General features: G+C 41.0%; 1 protein-coding gene across 2 annotated transcripts; it reads right to left on the bottom strand.

Annotated features, from left to right (window-relative positions):
• Window positions 1-567: 567 nt before the first annotated feature.
• slc38a5b (solute carrier family 38 member 5b) lies at window positions 568-18456 on the bottom strand. 2 transcript variants are annotated; one of them, XM_068733492.1, is made up of 16 exons: window positions 18231-18456; window positions 13088-13229; window positions 12925-12991; window positions 11096-11211; window positions 9956-10029; window positions 9704-9796; window positions 9442-9523; window positions 7285-7367; window positions 6336-6394; window positions 4953-5069; window positions 4657-4736; window positions 4074-4174; window positions 3775-3899; window positions 2329-2473; window positions 1393-1496; window positions 568-1279 (listed from the first exon to the last, which is right to left on the bottom strand). In XM_068733492.1, exons 2-16 carry the CDS (start codon window positions 13150-13152, stop codon window positions 1175-1177), a joined length of 1416 nt encoding a protein of 471 aa, XP_068589593.1. In that variant the 5' UTR covers window positions 13153-13229; window positions 18231-18456; the 3' UTR covers window positions 568-1174. The 2 variants fall into 2 exon arrangements, with proteins under 2 accessions (XP_068589593.1, XP_068589594.1); XM_068733493.1 differs by lacking the exon at window positions 18231-18456 and adding an exon at window positions 18115-18195.
• Window positions 18457-18847: the final 391 nt, after the last annotated feature.

Genomic DNA, 18847 nt, shown 5'->3' with positions numbered 1-18847 from the left:
CATGTATACATGTATAAAGTGCATAAGGCATGTATACATGTTTAAAGTGCATAAGGCATGTATACATGTATAAAGTGCATAAGGCATGTATACATGTATAAAGTGCATAAGGCATGTATACAGTTTAATATACACCACTGTGCTTAGTCTAGGCTAAAGCAAGCAATACGGGCGTCTTCAAGGACAGCATTTTTGACTCCACTTGCTCCAATGGTTCAAAAGGAGACAGGAGAGTGTTTTGAAGATGCCACGACAGAGTAACAAACCATTGACCTTGGAGCAAGCAGCGGCCACTAAAGTCGGAGATAACATAGCTCCAGTTAATATTTAACCAGTCTTTATGGCAATGGTTGTTCCCCGATACAGCCAGCAGAGTTGGGACGTGGACTTGTGTTTCCCACTACCTTTTTATGCATATGAAACAATGTATTTTTCATATATTTTCAAATCCTATGCAATGGCTTTTTATTTGTAATATTAATTTGTGATTACCACCACACAGTTCAGAAAATATAATACAACAAACTTATATTGAAGCTATATACAGTACAAAACAAACACATTCAATCTTTTGTGAATTTTTATTAAACAATATCCACATATGCTATCCAGAATAAATTCACAAATGAATTGGTTCACAGTTGCATACACGTCATGTCTGACTTTTCGCTGATATAAACCAAAATAATTTGACCAATTTACCAAATACTGCTCTGCAGACTCACAGTACACACTACATTAATTGAAGTGAATTTATTTAATAACCTCATACTCTCAGATGAACACCATGATGGGATCTATTGTTGAATAGTATTTTTATCAAGCACATACCAAATATATGTTCTCTATCGAACTTAGCTTTTAATTAAAGACATGTTTTTAACATTTCTGTTATTCTACACCACATTTAGCCTCTGTTAAGACAGATTGCTTTGAATGATTGAAGGGCTTCCATGGTTAACATGTTTGTCAGCTCATCATGTAGAACAGAAGAACACCACCTGTGAGGGATGCTGTATATGTCAACCTGGGTGGGTCACGGGACAAGACTGGGCTCCTCTCATCACTCTGGAGGAACGGATTGTCCTTATGATTAATAAAAACAGTCCAACAAAAGCCCTGAGCCTTCTAGCAGTAGGTTGAATCTGGGCTGCTGTAGGGCTCAGGGTACACTTTAGTGGCCGCCGAGATTTCGTTTTTCTCCACTCATCCAGTCAAGCCCGATGAATGTCATGCTCATGGTCATGAATATGAAACCCAGCGCTGTGAAACACGCAGCCTGAAAACCCAAAGAAAATATGACAATGTAGAATCACCAGGTCCACTTAGTTTTACGTCCAATAACTCTGTTGTTGGGTCACCCCTCCCAGTCAGGGAGAGACAAACACCTACCTGAATCTTTGGTCTTGAGTTCAAGGGCTCCTGGTCAGTAGGGATGATGCGAATGTAGAACAGTCCAGGAAGGATGAAGATCAGACAGGGAGCAGTGGTTGCCCCTAGACACAGAGGAGGAACAATAAATCATTTCATTGTAAAACAGAATTTATCTCAAAGAAAGCTGTTGATTGTAATACGAGTGAATCTGTACTTTGCTGAAACTCCAGTGCTTTGGCCAACTGTGTCATGAATTTTTCTTGGTTTGATAGAACATTTTTAGCTTTTATTTTACAGTGATTCTATATAACTTTTGAAAGAAGAAATAACACAATTCTCTGCTTACAACTGAAGAGTTGAACTCATCAGCAATAAAACAAATCCTCGCCAAATTAATACCCTCAGGGGATTTGCTGCTACAGTCTTACTTGGTCAGGTATGACCAGTAGCTTATGGAGGCTAATGTTAGCTACTGTTTGCAGACTTTAGATAGTAATTGCTGTGTGACTGATCTTACTGAATCATTTCTCGGACTTTATGATTCTTCTCTACCTTTGCCATTCAGCAAAAGTTATGTAGCCTCACTTTAAAGATAACTCCAAACTCAGAAAGTAGCAGCAGATGAGGGTGCTTTATAAACCAACAGTAGTATTTTAAAGTCAACTGTTTTTCACACAAGAAGCCAGACAAGAACCAAGAACTGAATAATAGAACATATCCGGAACAACCCTCCACAAAACTGAAGTCTGCTCTTTATACTGCGCAGGCTGATGTACACTTGCTCTCAATTGATATTGAACTCCAAAATGGCAAATAGAAAAAATATATATATTCTGGAAAAGATTATTTAATGGGAGAAAACTATTAAAAAAACAGAAATGAGAGCAATGTCTCTTTTCACAAATGCCCCCTTTTGTTCAGGCTCTTTTAATGCTTCCAAGTCTAATATCCCACCAGTAATGCCAAAGATGTCCCGAATGTTTGGAACGAGGATGACCAGCAGGTTGACAACAAAGAGCAGACACATGGCGATGGCGATGTGACGGAGCCAGTAGAAGGGCTTCCCTGGAAACAGCAGCTGCAGGAGGGCACGACGAATCTGACAGAAACACAGACGTTAGAACGCACAATCCTGCTCGGCTATCAAGTCAGAGTGTCAAACACCAGAAGAACTGTAGGTCAGAAATCAGAGCAGAGCAGCAAGGGAATATTTTATATCACGCATGATGATTCATCAGAATTAAAATATGGATGTGATAAGTTAGAAATTTTGCTGATAGTACAACCAGTAGAATCCAAGTCCATTTGGGGCATTTACAAATGTTGGAAAAGTACAGAAGTGCATAGCATTCACCAAATAAACAATTAAATAAATAAACAAACAAACTAATAAATAAATACAAAGGGAAGCCATATATTGTAATTATGACTTCCATATCTCATAATTACGACTTATCTCATAATTACAACAAAAGATCTCATAATAATCTCAATGGACCTCATTAACTTGTCCAAAAGTTCAGGTGAAATTATTAACATTAACGATGGCTCAGTTCCATTAATTGTCCCAGTAAACTATCCCAGTGACAATGAGAGCAGTATCTAGTAAAGCTTCCTGCACAGATGTTTCACATTAAAAGCCTCCCCGCAGCTTAAGGGTACTCTCTTCCTTACCTCGTAGTCTTTTAATGTGAAACATCTACAGAAGGTAGATAGAAGTGGATACATCCATGTTGTTGTACTGCCTAAATATGTGCTGTGGAAATGTACATTATACTGAATAAACCAAGTGAACTATTACGTCCACCTCCTCTAAATGAAGCTTAAGCATAAATTCAGTCAGAAGACTCTCTTCACTCAGCTGATTGGGGGCGTTCAATTAACCAACCAGATTCTGCACAGTTTCCTTAAGCCAATCACATCGTTGCTGTCAAACAATAAAAAGTGTTCTCTCTGCTGCTGTCAGTTGTCATTTCAGCTCAAAGCAGATGTGACCCTCCTCCACCCCAGTCACCTCCAGTCAACCATGCTCCTCATCATCATCTTCACCACCACCAGTGTCTGGACTCCGGGGAGATTCTGCCTTATCTGACCACAGCATCATTACCCCTCGATTATCATACTTCAGGATGGAGTCCAATCGCCAAAGACTTCGCAATATTCAAATTTGATGCATGTGTAATAAATTATTCTTAAATTCTAAAGAAGTCTCTCCTGATTGACATGTTCTTACCTGGCCTTTCTTAGAGACTGGCCTTTACATGTTTGAGAAGTGAGAGTTCACAGAACCCTGTCCACTTTACTTTTGTATGTAATTTAGAAAAAAAAGGCACAGGCTTTTCAGGTCAGTGTCAGAGAATTTCAGGTGGATGTGTGTGTGAAGGCCAGACATGTTCTTACAGGAAACAAGACCACAGGTACAGTCAGAGTGACGGCCACCAGGACGGCCAGGCGAACACACAGGATCAGAGTGTCCAGAGGGTCCACCTTACTGTAGGTATGGAGGAGCTCTGCTTCAGTGTTCTCTGCACACACACACACACACACACACACACACACACACACACACACACACACACACACACACACACACACACACACACACACACACACACACACACACACACACACCATGTGAGACCTCACTATCATTAGACTGAGATTATGCATTTGACTTATTAATGAGACGTTGCTCATACCGTAGAAGGTCAGATAGCCAAATGTGGCGGTGAAAAAATACATGGTGAACATGCCCAGGATGGAAACGTTGCCAATATTCTGCATTCTTCTCTTGGTTGGGCTTTAGGGGAACAAGATGGCAGATGTTTGTAGCAATACAGGTTATATTTAAAGATGCAGTTGGACAGGTTGTAAACAAACACCCAGGTTAGACATTTTAGGTGCTCTCACTGGTTTAGATAGTCTGAATAAACTTCCAGCTTGTCTGATGATCTCCTGACTGCTTGTGTTTCTGGACCCATCTGACTTCTTTTTAGCAATGTTGTCGCTTTCCCAGATTTCATTATAACTGACAGAAGTGATGGCAAAAACAACAAAAATAAGACCCAAGTTGTTGTAAAGCAGAATCATCCTTAAACTGTGAACTGTGATTTTCATTAACGGCAAGTTGGGGTAGTATTTTGGGGCTTTGAGTGCAACTTAAAAAGCAAGAAAGGGTATGCACCAAAGGGTATTCCGTTCTGTCTTTATGTTACTGTCAATATGTATATGCTGTGTACAGTATGTGAAGAATGTAAGAATCTAATAATGTGTGTGTCTTACTTGCTCAGTTCAGTGTAGATGGGAAGCACTTCAGGGTGACATACAAAAGCAAATGCCAGGATGGGGATGGTATACGCTGTCTGCAAATCAAGTCAGAGGAAATTCACTAGGTTGCTTTCCAGGAAGTGCACGAGCCCTGTCCAGCCGTGTATGCGTAATCTGATGCACCCACAAATAGTTCCTGGTCACACACGTGTTCAGAGCACACCACAGTCCTCTGAACAGAGCTCGTCATAAATGAACACTTAAAATGCAAATGGTAATTTGTGTGTGCCTTCAAGGAGTTCATCTCTGACCTCTTGGTTGATGGTGAAGAATTTGGAAGTGCACGTGTCCTCTGAAACGGCTGTGTTCACAGAGTAATTGCCAAACACTTCCAGAGGACAAGCAATGTTAAATTTCTTGTAGATGACCTGATGGAACAGAGAAAGAGAGCTTGAGGAGGGAGAACAAATGCTACCTGTTCTGCCTTTGGTAAAAAAAACAAGATAAATCTCAGACACAGATGAAGTAGCGTTGAAACAGTAGTTGACTAATACAATTTGTTGCCTGAAATCTCCGAAGTCTTTACTGACACAACATTGACCTTGTTCTAAGAGCACCAGCCTGCCAGCAGATCCTTGTGAGGTGGTTGAAGCTTTTTAAACCTCTTCATTCAAAACAACATATATTTTAGTATTATTTGGAATCTTTCCAAAACACATGTTGCTTTAGTTAGTTTAGTTATCTACATTATCTCTGTGTCTATATCACCTAGTGTAAACCTTCCTAAAGGCAGCACTACAGCAGCTGTTGACGGCAACTCATCCATGTCCAACCAGCTAGAGCCACAAGGATTCAACCTGGAGACACTGAGGAGAATAAACTAAAACCACACTAGTTTTCATTTTTCTACAAAGAAAAAGTAAACTTGAAAGATTACGCGATTGATTGAGAATTTTCCAGAAAAGGACCTTCTATCCATTTTGTTATAGAAGCATTTGAGTTGATTTTTGGGGCAGCATTGACGTATTATTTCCTTCATGAAGTTATTGTTTTGATAGCAAGCAGTTGGCTTGTTATGCATCCAGCTGATATAATTACCATTAATTTGGATTTGTGAGGGTCTAATATTTACTCTCCTTTTAGTCTTTGGTCTCCACCAACTCATGAGGGAAATATTTGCTTCTTTAGCTGCTAAATGCTCCACTATGTTCACCAGCTAACTGTCTGCTGTTGGCTGCTGAGCAGGTAGAAAGCTACTTGTGAATATTGTGTTATAATACACAATATTCTGTGTTATAATACACAGAATCACATTTATTCTATACTTATTTGATATGGTGTTTGCATGTGAGAAAATGGTTTTGCTTTATTTATTTATTTATTTTTTTAAACATATTCTTCTGCCTCAATAATGCAGTTTTGTAAAGTTTTGAATCAAAACTTTACAATTTGAATTACATTTCATAACATTTGGACATCTAAATACCAGAAGAGAATACAAATACATGGTCAGCATGACCTAATAACTCTCACTATGACATATAACTATAACATGATAAATAAAGAGATTTTAAAGTGTCACGGTTGCAACAAGCACACAGTATATGCCATGGACCCTAACCATTTCTCCACAACCACCTGTGCCGTGACAACAGCCATAAAGTAATGCTCGGTGACAAGACCCACACACTCACCGCAGAGAGGAAGAAGACCATGCAGGACAGAGAGAAGCCACTGGTATAACCAAGATACCCTGCAGGACCCAAGAAGACAACCCTCAGACACATCTCTGGACAAACACATACTGTCGGCACGCTGCTACAAAAAAAACAGCAGAATAGATCTTTTGTCACCTACATGACTTTAAAAAAAAAAGTTAACCTTTATTTAGACGGGTATTGAGACATAAGGTTAGGGATGGGACGTTGTACAATTTTATTGTGATTAAAAAAACCTCACAATAAGTTGATCCTGGTGAATTTCTAGTATGAAGATAAATGTGAACATTGTCACATGAGTGACTTGAGAAAGCTATCAATCTCTTAGAGCTGTTATAGAGCTTGATTTCAAAATAAAGAAATGATCATGTAAGAAAGAAAAGACTTGCACATCAATGTAGCTATTTTTATGTGGTGTTAATTCATGCATGGAGACCTTATGATTTATGATTTCCTTATTTAGGATTGCTTATTTGTTTTTCACTAAAAGAATGTTCACTAAAAAGACGTGTCCTATCGGTGATGCAATAAAAGTATTCATAATACTATTTGTTTCTTAACAAAATGGAAGGTCAAGTGATTCCAGTATGTTGCAGTGCCATTGTTGGAGTGTTTATAATATTTTTGATGATTATCAAAATAATAACGTGAATCACAATTATTAGGATTATCGATTTTCATATCGCCCTATGTCTACAAGGGGTCTCACTCTCAAGAGAGACCTGGTTAAGACACAACAGCAAGACGACACAAAGTGACAGACAGAAAGGACATTCATACAAAGCCAAAGATGTGAAGATTGTATTAAGTTCTGTTTACATAAGAGAATAGAGGGGTTAAGTTCTCTTGAATAATCAATGGCCTTGTCAAAAGCATAACTCTGAGGAATTATTGAGTATGATCAAACTGAGAGGAAGTGGCATACCCAGGTGTTTCATCAGGGCCAGTGGGAGGATGATGCAGACAGTGACGATGATGATCAGGTAGTTTCCATTCATGAACCAGTCGCTGTGCAGGACACAAGACATCACACAAAGTTCAACATACGTATGTACATATGTAAAAAGACTCTCAGACTGCATTTAGAGGTCAGTTCTTTACTGAAATGACAATCTGTTCATTTGTCCCGGGGGCAGGAAGTTAAGTACAGTGAAATTGTGATACATTTGCTTTTTAGCAATTCATACACTTCAACAAGTGGCTGTGATGTAGGAGTCATTGTTCACATACTTGCCTTGGTCCATTGAGTTTACTTCTGAGGTTTAAGCAATCTTTTCTTTAGTACAGTGTAAACAGAACTAAAGATGGCGACACAATAGAAAGTCACCATATTGTTAGTGTTGAGATAACAACAAGGAATGCAATCTATGATGCCCACTCACAAGTTGAGTTAAAAACAAGTATATCAGCACGTAACAATGGTCATATTAGTTTCCTGTTCAGCAAAATGCCTCGCAGAGTCAGATCCCAGGTCAGTTCTAATCAATGAAGTCACACTGAGCAGTCACAAACTGCAGAGTGATGCTGCAGTTTCTAGTCTGGTAATGTAATTTTGTATAAATTTAGTTTCACAAACTTAGTTCAGGAACAGGGACCACGCCCAGAACAGGGCTCATTTCCTGTGTACAAAGTATTTAAGCACAACGAACCCGTTCACTTCCTCTTCGACTCTGCTTTCACATCCCTCCCCCAACCCCGTTTTTGTCTTTCTATTTTCTCTCTCTTTCAGGATTACAGGAACAACAGGGAACTCTGCACCACCAGAGCTTCCAAAGAGACGGCCCCCACTCTACGGTCTCCATTCCCCCAATTCCTTACATCCCTTCATCCCTACATACCTCTACCCCCTACACCCCTTCATCCCTCTACCTCGACCCCTTGATCCCTCTACCCCTACACCCCTTAATCCCTCTACCTCTATCCCGACCCTACATCCCTTCATCCCTCTACCTTGACCCCTTCATCCCTCTACCTCAACCCCTACATCCCTTCATTCCTCTACCTCGACCCCTTCATCCCCCTACCTCTATCCCTACCCTACATCCCTCATCACTCATACCGTTATTGCCGTGGTCCTTTGTTAGTGAAAGCAGGGTAATGGCTCTTCTCAATGCCTTTCTATTGGCTGACCATACAGATTCCCAGGACAAAGTTGAGCACAAGTGAACTGTGACCAGTCTCTAGGCCCGTGGAGATGTTGTTTGTATTGTAATTGCTTTGTCTAACTTAAATAGCTATTTCTACACATGTTATTAAAGGATAAGGCTGATATTCTGTGTTGTGAACACATCTCATGTTCAGACTCAACCAACCATGAACATATCTACAAACCACTACTGTGTGTCTATCAAAGCTTGACATGTCTTTTGCCAAAGAGCTCCATTGTCTGGCTCCACTGGCTGAAAGGATCCTTCATCACCATGAACACACGATGTAGTTTATGTTGACTCAGTCCTTCACACCTGCTGCAAGAAGGGAAGCCTGAGAGCTAGTTCAGACAGTCAAGTCAGCTGCTACATTCATGTGACATACTCCTCTCACTGCAACATATATTCAACGCACCCTTTTGATCATGGTGGCGCTCTGCTCACCAATTTGCCGCCATAGCCCTCACCTGAAAGCTTTGTATGCTGTCACCTTCTGTTGCTGTTCATAGTATTTCCTGAGCCACAACTATACTTTTCACTTGATTTATTCCCTCAGTAAACATTGTAATCCACAAACCAATGGGTGACGTCACGGGACTATGACCACTTCTTATATACAGTCTATGATCAAATGTGAGCTGGCTGACTGAACTTGTCACTATAGAACCAAATGTGGAGAGATCCATTGCTAGAGATAATCCCCAACAAATGCATAATTTCCTCCTGTTTGATTTACATTCTTTTTTTTCTTCAAATTAAACTACATATTTGTAAGATGTGAGAGTAGGGTAGTCAAAACGTACAGAGAAACGGACACGTTGTTTTTTCTCTTTCATCTTTTATCATGGACCTATCTCTGGAATGAGCACACGCAGATGAAACTGATATTGAATGTCATACATTTTGTTAATTTCAAAGATTTTAGCAGTACTCACCCAGAGCTGGATGTCTGGCCAAGAAAGGCTTGAATGACAAGCGGTAACTCAGATTTGACTATGAACAGGTAGCTGGACATGGCTGCAAGGGAGGAAAGCATAGACAGCCTGAAGAAAGAGTGTTTATTAGTGTACATGGCCACATGTCTTTACATGCTCCATCAAAACTGGGATGTTCTGGCACATCTGGTTCCCTTGGCAAGAGGTATGATCCCCACCTACTCATATGACAGTTACCTTACTTATATACAGGTGTATTTACCTCCAATGTTATGTAGCGTGATGATGACAGCTGCTATGATCTTCCCTGGATGACCAAAAGCTCTCAGGCCAAGCTGCTCGTAGGCACGAATACCTGAAGAGAGCAATAACAAAGAACCATGTTACCTGACTGACTGCAGACATTCTGACACATGTACAGGACTACTAGCTGAATTGGCCTCTGATACAAGAGAGGGGAAGTGACGAGACAAAAAGAATTCTGACAATATTTTCCACATTTATGAAGCCTCACCCACAACTCCAGCACTGCGTAGCAGCAGATGTACGGAATAACAGGACAGACAGGCGATACATGTCAGCAGGATCCTGTAAAACACAAACAGGTATGGTAGGTAATGTCATTAATGTCATTCCTATATGTTGATTGATTTCAGTATTTTGTGTATTGAACAGCTTTGGGGCTATAGTTTAGAAAAAGCGTATTCTTCTTTGAAGCCTCGGAAATAAGTTCTAAAAGCTGCAGACAGCTGTTACAGTCTGGCTTTTACTGGCGATATGTCGTTTTTAGGGAGCCAAGTAAAAAGGGAATTTCAGTTGTCCAGCCAGCTTACCACAAATACAGTTCATATTAGTTTCTCTCTTGCTGCACCCAAATTGAAAGGCTGCATAATTTAGAGTGAACAGTCCCTGCATGCTTATTATCTCTGTGCATGTGAGTGTGCATCTCTATATTGCTGCACCAGACTGCATAATATTTTGGGTGCTTACTTATGGCTGCATGCTCAAGTACCTTTCTCAAAACACCTTTTATTGACTGTTTTATACTGCAAATGATTGACTGCTGACGGCTGACTCCTCATTCACTACCCTAATCCGGCCCCCAGCTGGTAGGGGCCACTAGTAATCAGCATAGAATAAAATGAGAGCGTATCTTTTGTGTGAAAACACTTCTAATACACTTGCAGTCTAGACGGGGGTTTGACAAAAATGGACCCACCTGCGGAGATCTACTGAGTCTACCTTTCTAGTTATTAGACTGTTGTGTTTTTTATCACACACACACACACACACACACACACACACACACACACACACACACACACACACACACACAGTCAGGTAGACAGTCTGTGGTACTTCCTACTACAGTAGGTGTCTCCAGAACAACATTTTGTGAAAACATTACCAGCAGCTGGTAATGAAGAGTCCAGCATTCTGCATTACAGATTAGAGGCAAATCACCTCATTGTTGTCTATTAATGTTTAATAACATTTATTGGCCATTCTAGTAATTTAAAATACTTCATAACTATACATGACATAATATTGACCGTGTCTCCTCTCGTGTGTCTGTTTGTCTACTGAGGTACAGAGCGTGTGTGTGGGTGTGTTGAACTCCCTGTACCGAAGTGTGTATATTTCTGGTACTCACAGGAAAAGGACGATGCCGGTGTTGGACATGGCGTACGACAGACCCAGTATGCCGCTGCCCATGATGGCGTTGCTCAGGTTGAAGACGGACATCCCAAAGGAGGTTTTACCCTCAAACTGGAAAACATGCAAGACTAGAATATTAACTTCTAAGACACAATAGCAATAATGACTTCATGTTAGGATGACATGACATCACAATTCATGTATAGTGTGTAGTGTCAACTCATGCTATCATGTCCTCCACAGCATCCTTTGACATGCAACTCTTTTATATTGGCATTCTATTTTGGGGAGAAATCCGTACTGTCTGGATTATTACAATTTGGTTTAGTTATCGCTGCAATATGTGTATAGTAAAACAACATTTACACACACAATATTAGGTAACGATGGTGGTCTTAGATCACTACAAAATGTACTAATTGACATGTTAATGACATGGCACATACTAAAATATGAGTGAGGTTTAATAAAGTTGAATTCATTGAAAAAGAAAACTGCCCTTAAAGGAACAGTGTGTAACATTTAGGGGGATTAATTGGCAGAAATGGAATATAATATTCATAACTTCACTCATAACTGGCTCTAGTAAGAGCCAGTAACTGGCTCTACAGGTTTATGTTATCTAAACGTAGGGATATGTTTCAAAACCGAGACAGAAGACAGGATGGCAGAAGACAGGATGGCAGAAGACAGGAGGACAGAAAACAGAAGGACAGAAGACAGGATGGCAGAAGACAGGTGGACAGAAGACAGGAGGACAGAAAACAGGTGGACAGAAGACGGGATGGCAGAAGACAGGAGGACAGAAGACAGGATGGCAGAAGACAGGTGGACAGAAGACAGGATAGCAGAAGACAGGAGGACAGAAGACAGGAGGACAGAAGAGAGGATGGCAGAAGACAGGAGGACAGAAGACAGGATGGCAGAAGACAGGATGGCAAAAGACAGGAGGACAGAAGACAGGATGGCAGAAGACAGGATGGCAAAAGACAGGAGGACAGAAGACAGGAGGACAGAAGAGAGGATGGCAGAAGACAGGAGGACAGAAGACAGGTGGACAGAAGACAGGATGGCAGAAGACAGGAGGACAGAAGAGAGGAGGACAGAAGAGAGGAGGACAGAAGACAGGATGGCAGAAAACAGGAGGACAGAAGACAGGATGGCAGGACAGAAGACAGGATGGCAGAAGACAGGTGGACAGAAGACAGGCGGACAGAAGACAGGATGGCAGAAGACAGGAGGACAGAAGACAGGATGGCAGAAGACAGGCGGACAGAAGACAGGCGGACAGAAGACAGGATGGCAAATAAATGATGATCTTCCCGGCATTATTTGGCCCTCATCTTGACTTAAGAAACCCTGCTATACCCTTCTCTCATTATCACAAAATGACATATTCATTAAAATGGTTGAGAGTACAACTCTCTCTCTCTATTTTGAAATAAAGAGTTGTTAAATAAAGAGTTATTGCAGAATGAGTGAACCAGGCACAGGCTGCTGCTGGTCGACTTGAGAATGGTGCTCGGATTCAATACAATAGAGAAAAAGGAGGAATTAGATGTAATGATCTGATGAGGTGTCTAACTGTCGGTCATAATTGACCATAAGCCATGTGGCCCGGTGTATAGAGGACATTTCATCCAAACACATTAATTACCATCTGTAGACTAAGATCCAACACTCCTCCATAACAGTTTTAATAGAGTACCTCAGAACATAATGAGAACAAAACTTTTGCAAATAAAAAATAAATGTGGAATGTTGTTCTGAATTCTACTGTGCAAATGAACTCATGCATGGCCTCTGCCTTTGTCTCATACTCACATCTGTGAACTGAGGTCTCTTTGATCCATCACTCTGCTGCAGGAACTTTTCCTCCTCTGGTGCCATTCTGTAATATCCATCACAAACCAAAAAATAAACACTGCACAACTTGAAATTATATGAACATGGTTAATTCAGCAAGAATTCCCAGCAGTAAACATACCCTCCCTCCACAGGCACTGCAGCGTCATGGTGGTGATTTCCATTCGATAGCTTCTGCAGCTCCATACTTATGACAGGGACATATGTGGACTGATTCCGTCACATAGATGGAATTCTTTTGAAAAGGGATTGAAAGGTGAAATCTGCAAAAGAAGAAACAAAACACGAATTTTCAAAACAGCTCATGGAGAATGTTTGCACATTTATCGCGTCATATTGACTACAGAACACTGACCTCATCAAACTGCTTTAGTTCTGTAGCAGTTCCCCACTACTGTGTGGGGACTGCTACAGCGTATTTTTTATCCCCGCTGGCTTTGGCCCACAGTGAAAAAATAATAAACTTGTTTAAATTAGTGTTTGTCAAAACCAGACATTACATCTGGACACCCAATGACTTGGGTGAAGACAGTGACCAAACTTTATTTAAAACCAAATTATTGACGGATACTAAAACGCATGCTGAAGGTTCCATTTCAAATCAAGTCAACTTTATTTATAAAACCACAAATGGTCTTTACAATCTGTAGAATATATAACACCATCTATCCGTACACTCCTGATTTAGATATGAAAAAATATGGCAAAAAATCCTTGAACAAGAAAAATCGTTTATTTGTCAGTGTGTTTACATTCAAGGACTTTGTCTCTGATTTTCTGTTGCTCTCAATGTACACACAGACATAGACCTAGAGCTAAAAACAAGGACAACAAAGCTTAAATATTTTGGCTTTTTGGATTTTGGATTTGGCAGTTGGCATAAACTGGTCTGGGATTGGATTAGGGAAGCGAATCAGGAAATGGATGAGGATGATGATGTGGATTTTAATGGCCCCAGTCCACACAGACCGCCAGTTCATTAGTTTCCTTATACAAGGTTTCACACATGGCTTCCACCCAGGTTTGCAGGTTAAGCCAGAATCCTCCTGTACAAAATTTGCAATCAGCCATCTCAGAGCCAAAAACAGTCAATAGGAAGGCCTAGGAAGTTCAAGACGCATTCATGATCGGTCCACTCCCTAGCCCACCTTTCCCCATATTTAAGTCAGTCCATTCGGCGTAACTAGTATGAAATATTCAGGGAAAAAGACACTTCTCATAGACTCATTACTGCAGGGCTCCACCGTCCCAAGCATCAATAGCCTCATTCCAAGCCTGGACGACACCATGTAGTACACAACAATCAATCACGCTACATGCCTCATCTGCCTCGCAGGTCAAGGAGCCTGGTCGCCTAAGGCAGACGTCACCAGCGTCTTCAAAGTCCTTCCCATCCACCCTGACTACCGGTACCTTTTTGGTGTTCTTTGGAAGGGTGCATATTACTCTACCATGTGTCTGTCCTTTGGCTGTAAGAGCAGCCTGAACATTTTTGATTGCTTACGCCGCTGGATCCTGACAAACGTCCATAAACTTCCGTATGTCATCCATCTCTTAAGACGACTTCCTCACTGTCACACTACCTTCCTCAACCCCAGTGGCCGTTTTATACCTGGGCCTTCAGTGCTGTCCTACTACACTTGAACCACCTCCTAATAACCTCAATATGATGCCACTGCTACGGCCATTGCTACGGCCACTGCGGTCTGGGGGGCCGGGGTCCCACCTCCGCCGGCGCGGCCACTGGCCGCCACAGACCGGCCATGGGCGGGTCGCAGTTGTGGAGTTCCGTTTCCCTGCAAACGTGTTCGTTGATCTGTTGATCCACTCGGGTTTCTCCAAAAGTTTTCAAAAGCACCATAGCTTGTAAGTGTCCTGCCGTGCTATGGCATCCTCAAGTTAGTGTAGCTCCAAACAACAAGATGCTCAGTTAAAATGAAACACATTCCCAGCCATACAATGTACACCTTCTCTGACGCTGTCAGCCAGGAACACCGTTCATACAATTCATTTTCCTGGCTGGGTCAGGGCTGCTAGCTGTGGGGTTGACTGACCATTTCTTGCAATGTCCAGCTTTTCCTGAAATGTCCTTCTTGAGAAAGGTGTTGTCAGTAACTCCGCCGCTAAATCTGTTTCTCCTCCTCCTTCAGCCATTGAGTGTTAAAAAAACAAAGCTAGGTAAAAATATAAATAAACTACACAAAGCAAAACACTAAAAATGTCATAATTTCTTCCATATCTTTCAATTTGAACTCTTACTACTCCAACTAACTTATGCCAGCTTCCTTAAGTTTCACATTCGTCATGCGCTCGCCCACTGATCAATCACGGCGCACGCTGCACCTTACTGCAGAGCTGCACCTTAATACTGAGCTGCTCGTTAATGCTGACGTACTTGTAGGCCAGCTAGAAGGCTCTGGCACGTCAAAGAATACGCCCAACATGTCAAACTAAAGATATGATTGGTTGAAGACTATGACAATCAACAATATCGTCCCCATTTACTTAAACTGCAAAGGCATTCACTTGTGAGTCTGAAGGCCTCGGGCCTCTCTTATTACCTAGAGACAGCATCGAGGTGAAATCTGATTGGATAAAAGCTCTACTTAAAACAAGCTGCGCTGGAAGCAGCGCTGCAGGCTGGAAGCAGAGCAACAGAGGAAGACAGTAGCTGTGCAATGAGAAAATAAGCTAATGGGAAAAAGAATTATAATACATAGTGTATTTATGAAAAATTATTAAATTATAAAATAGCTATAACTTTGTGATTCTGTTTAGGCCAGCAGAGAAGGCTTTGCTGGCCCTGAAGGCCCACCACTGCTCAATCCCAGCACACGGCCTACACACTGACATGTTATTCTCATAAAGCTGATATGTCTGACGTGATAGCAAACAGTTGCCTATTTATACATATTTTAGCTCTGATTTAGGTCTCCACCAACTCCTGAGGAAATATCTGTCTCCAGCCACTAAATGCTCCACTATTTTCACCAGCTAGTCTCTAAATGTTATTGTAATGGATTGATGTAGGTTTTGCCAGACAACTGCTGTCCCCTGTTCCTGAATTTTTTAGTGGTACAGAGTACCGGACCTGGCCTAATTTCCCCCTGGTAATAAGCTTGCTGTACAAATTACCTGTACAGATATTGTCTCAGGGAGGACGGCCTGTGTGCTGAGATGTTGATAGCTGCCTACTGTCCCTTTTTACCCTGCACCTCCAGGTGAGTGAATTCGGCCCTAGATTTTATTAAATCAAAATCTGGTATGGAATCTAATTCTGGGAGCTGCATTATTCAAATTTGGTTTCTTTTTTTAGCGATATATTTCATAATAATTTACAAAAGTCATAAAAACATAAACTAAATATTAAAAATGAATCTATAATTGCTCTTTGCTGATAAAAAAATAATACAACTGACCAACAGAAACGAACATGCCAGAATTAATTCTATTATAGTAATATAATAGAATTACGTTCTGTGTTGTGGGCCACAATATTTCCTAAACCGAGTGAAAAGCAACGTGTCTCTACAGATAAGAGGCCGGAGAGATGCCAAGTCTGGATGGCTCCAGTTGTAGATATCTCGTCCCTGTAGGCCTCATGAACGACAGACACAGTGATAACAGCTGAGAATGACCTCCCTGTTCAAACACTGCTGAGCTGGTTCCTCAGACGTTGACATTTTGTACAGTAGTTGTCACATGGACTTTATTTGTAAATACTGCCCCTATGCAGAGATGAATTTTACATTTCCATGCACTTTATTGGCATTACTATATTTGTATTCATGTTTCACAGATAGAAATCAAAGATTTATGTTTAAAATTATTATCCTGTCGTTTTACAGATGGTGGCAATCAGAACAAACCTTCCTTTAGATACCTTTACTCTGGAATGAGGTTTGTGTGCTCAATATCATCACTTTCAAGATTTCAAATTGAAAACTGACGCTGAATTAGCAGAAATGTGTTCCAGCATGTTAAAAAGACACTGATTGGGGTTCTGAACTTTCTTTTAACTGTGATTACATCAGAACATCTCAACTTGGATGAATGATGCATTTCTGTAGCTCAGCAAATTTCACACATGATCAAAAAGTTGTTTAAACCTGCTTTTTATATGAAGTGGATCAGTTTAAACATTGTAAACAGTAAATAAGATAAGTGACCTGCTCACCTCATACTATCCACCTCCTTGTGATGCAGGTACACCCACCCACCCTGTGCACCAATCAGATTAAAGAGTTTGGTGCCAATTCGTTTTGGGCAAAGACGAATGTACAATTGTAAACATAAACTTCTATTTTAGACTTGGTGGTGTTGCATGTGCATTCAGTGGGTCATTGCAAAAACATTTTTATATGCCTACAGAAACAGAATCAAGCCTTTGACATACACAGCACGCAGACACTGTTTTCACCGGGACAGTATAGAGTGAGGTGAGAGGGAACAGAAAGTGTACAATGTGTGCCAGAGAGAGGCCCTGCCCTGTTTTCCAAGCATGGACTGTGTAGATCTGCAGCTTATGTAATACTGTCACCTTTTTCATGTGTCATTTTAAAAAAGTGTGCTCTATTAGAGTTCTACAATAGACAATAGACAGTATGACATCAAGCATCAGCTGAGGCTCATGTTTACCTTAACAGCAAAACTTTTTTCAGAGTTCTATTGTTTGTTTTTTTACATTTATGTATAGTAGTTAACATACATATACATGTCATGAATGCATTAAAGCAATTAACCATTATATTTTTTTTCTTCACTTATTTCTTACTCTACAAATATAAAAAAATTATAAAATTATTTATACTTAGAAACTGGCATTTACCATTTAAAACCTAAAGTCTTAGAAAATGGCATACAGTAACAATAATAGACATCTCACTGTCACGCAAAGTATGTTAATACCGCAGTCCCTCTCTGACTTCATTACCATAATTCATTTGGAAAATAATACTTAACAAAACTGAAATTGTTAATAGAATAGAAAATTCAGAATCATTTTCAAGCTCATTTCTGGAAAGTGAAGTAACTTTGAGTAGGTCTACTATGATCTCACTGGACTTGTTTCACATCTGGAGCACAGCTGCTGAACCTGACCATACAACTACTTTTAAAATCAAAGCCTCTGAGCACTGCTTAACAGACCTCTGCTCTTCTGCCTTGGGTCCTCGCTCTTCCTGGGCAGACCTCCCTCAAGTAGCCAACCCACGTGGCAGCAGAGCGGCTCCACCTCAGCCAGAAGAATGGAGTGAGGGACTTACCGGTATCTCCAGAAGCAGACCCAGATGACTCTCTGATGCAGAGGGGGGGATCTGTGTGGTGAAGTCCTGGGATCAGAGGTCTAGTTTGAAATGAGAGAATAGTCACACTGGCCTGTTTTTGGAGCCTAGAGAAAAGAAGCACAGAGCGTCTCGGAGAAAGGTTAGGGAGAGGGGAGCAAATGTGGGAGCAGGCAGTGAGTAGGAGGGCTGCTGAAAATGACGGTTTCAAGTTTCTTGTGATGTCACATGCAGAGACACTCCTCTTCCTCTCCATAAAAAGAAAACAAGTTAACTGTGACTTTCTGCACTAGGCCTCTGCTCTGGTGATGGATTGCTCTGCAGGGAATTTGTCAGGCTCCTATATGGCCATCTCATACACACTGGGCCTATTGAATTGTTTCCATGTTTCAACTCTTTTCCCACTCCCTGCCTCTGAGTTGTGGTAACAGTGGAAATATGGTGAGGTGATCAGCACAGGGTTACATAAGAGCCTGGCTGCTGGTGGCCAGCTCTGTATTAGAAGCAAACTGGAAAAAGCTAGCTATTAGATCAATATGGAAGATGAATATATAAACCAGCATTCCCATGAAGAATCCGAAGTGAGCGGAGCTGTTGCA

The sequence above is a fragment of the Cebidichthys violaceus genome, unplaced genomic scaffold (assembly GCF_023349555.1).
Source record: "Cebidichthys violaceus isolate CVI_PGR_0920_01 unplaced genomic scaffold, fCebVio1.0.p SCAF_6, whole genome shotgun sequence".
NCBI lineage: Eukaryota > Metazoa > Chordata > Actinopteri > Perciformes > Stichaeidae > Cebidichthys > Cebidichthys violaceus.
This window is presented reverse-complemented; position numbering and strand designations above follow the sequence as displayed.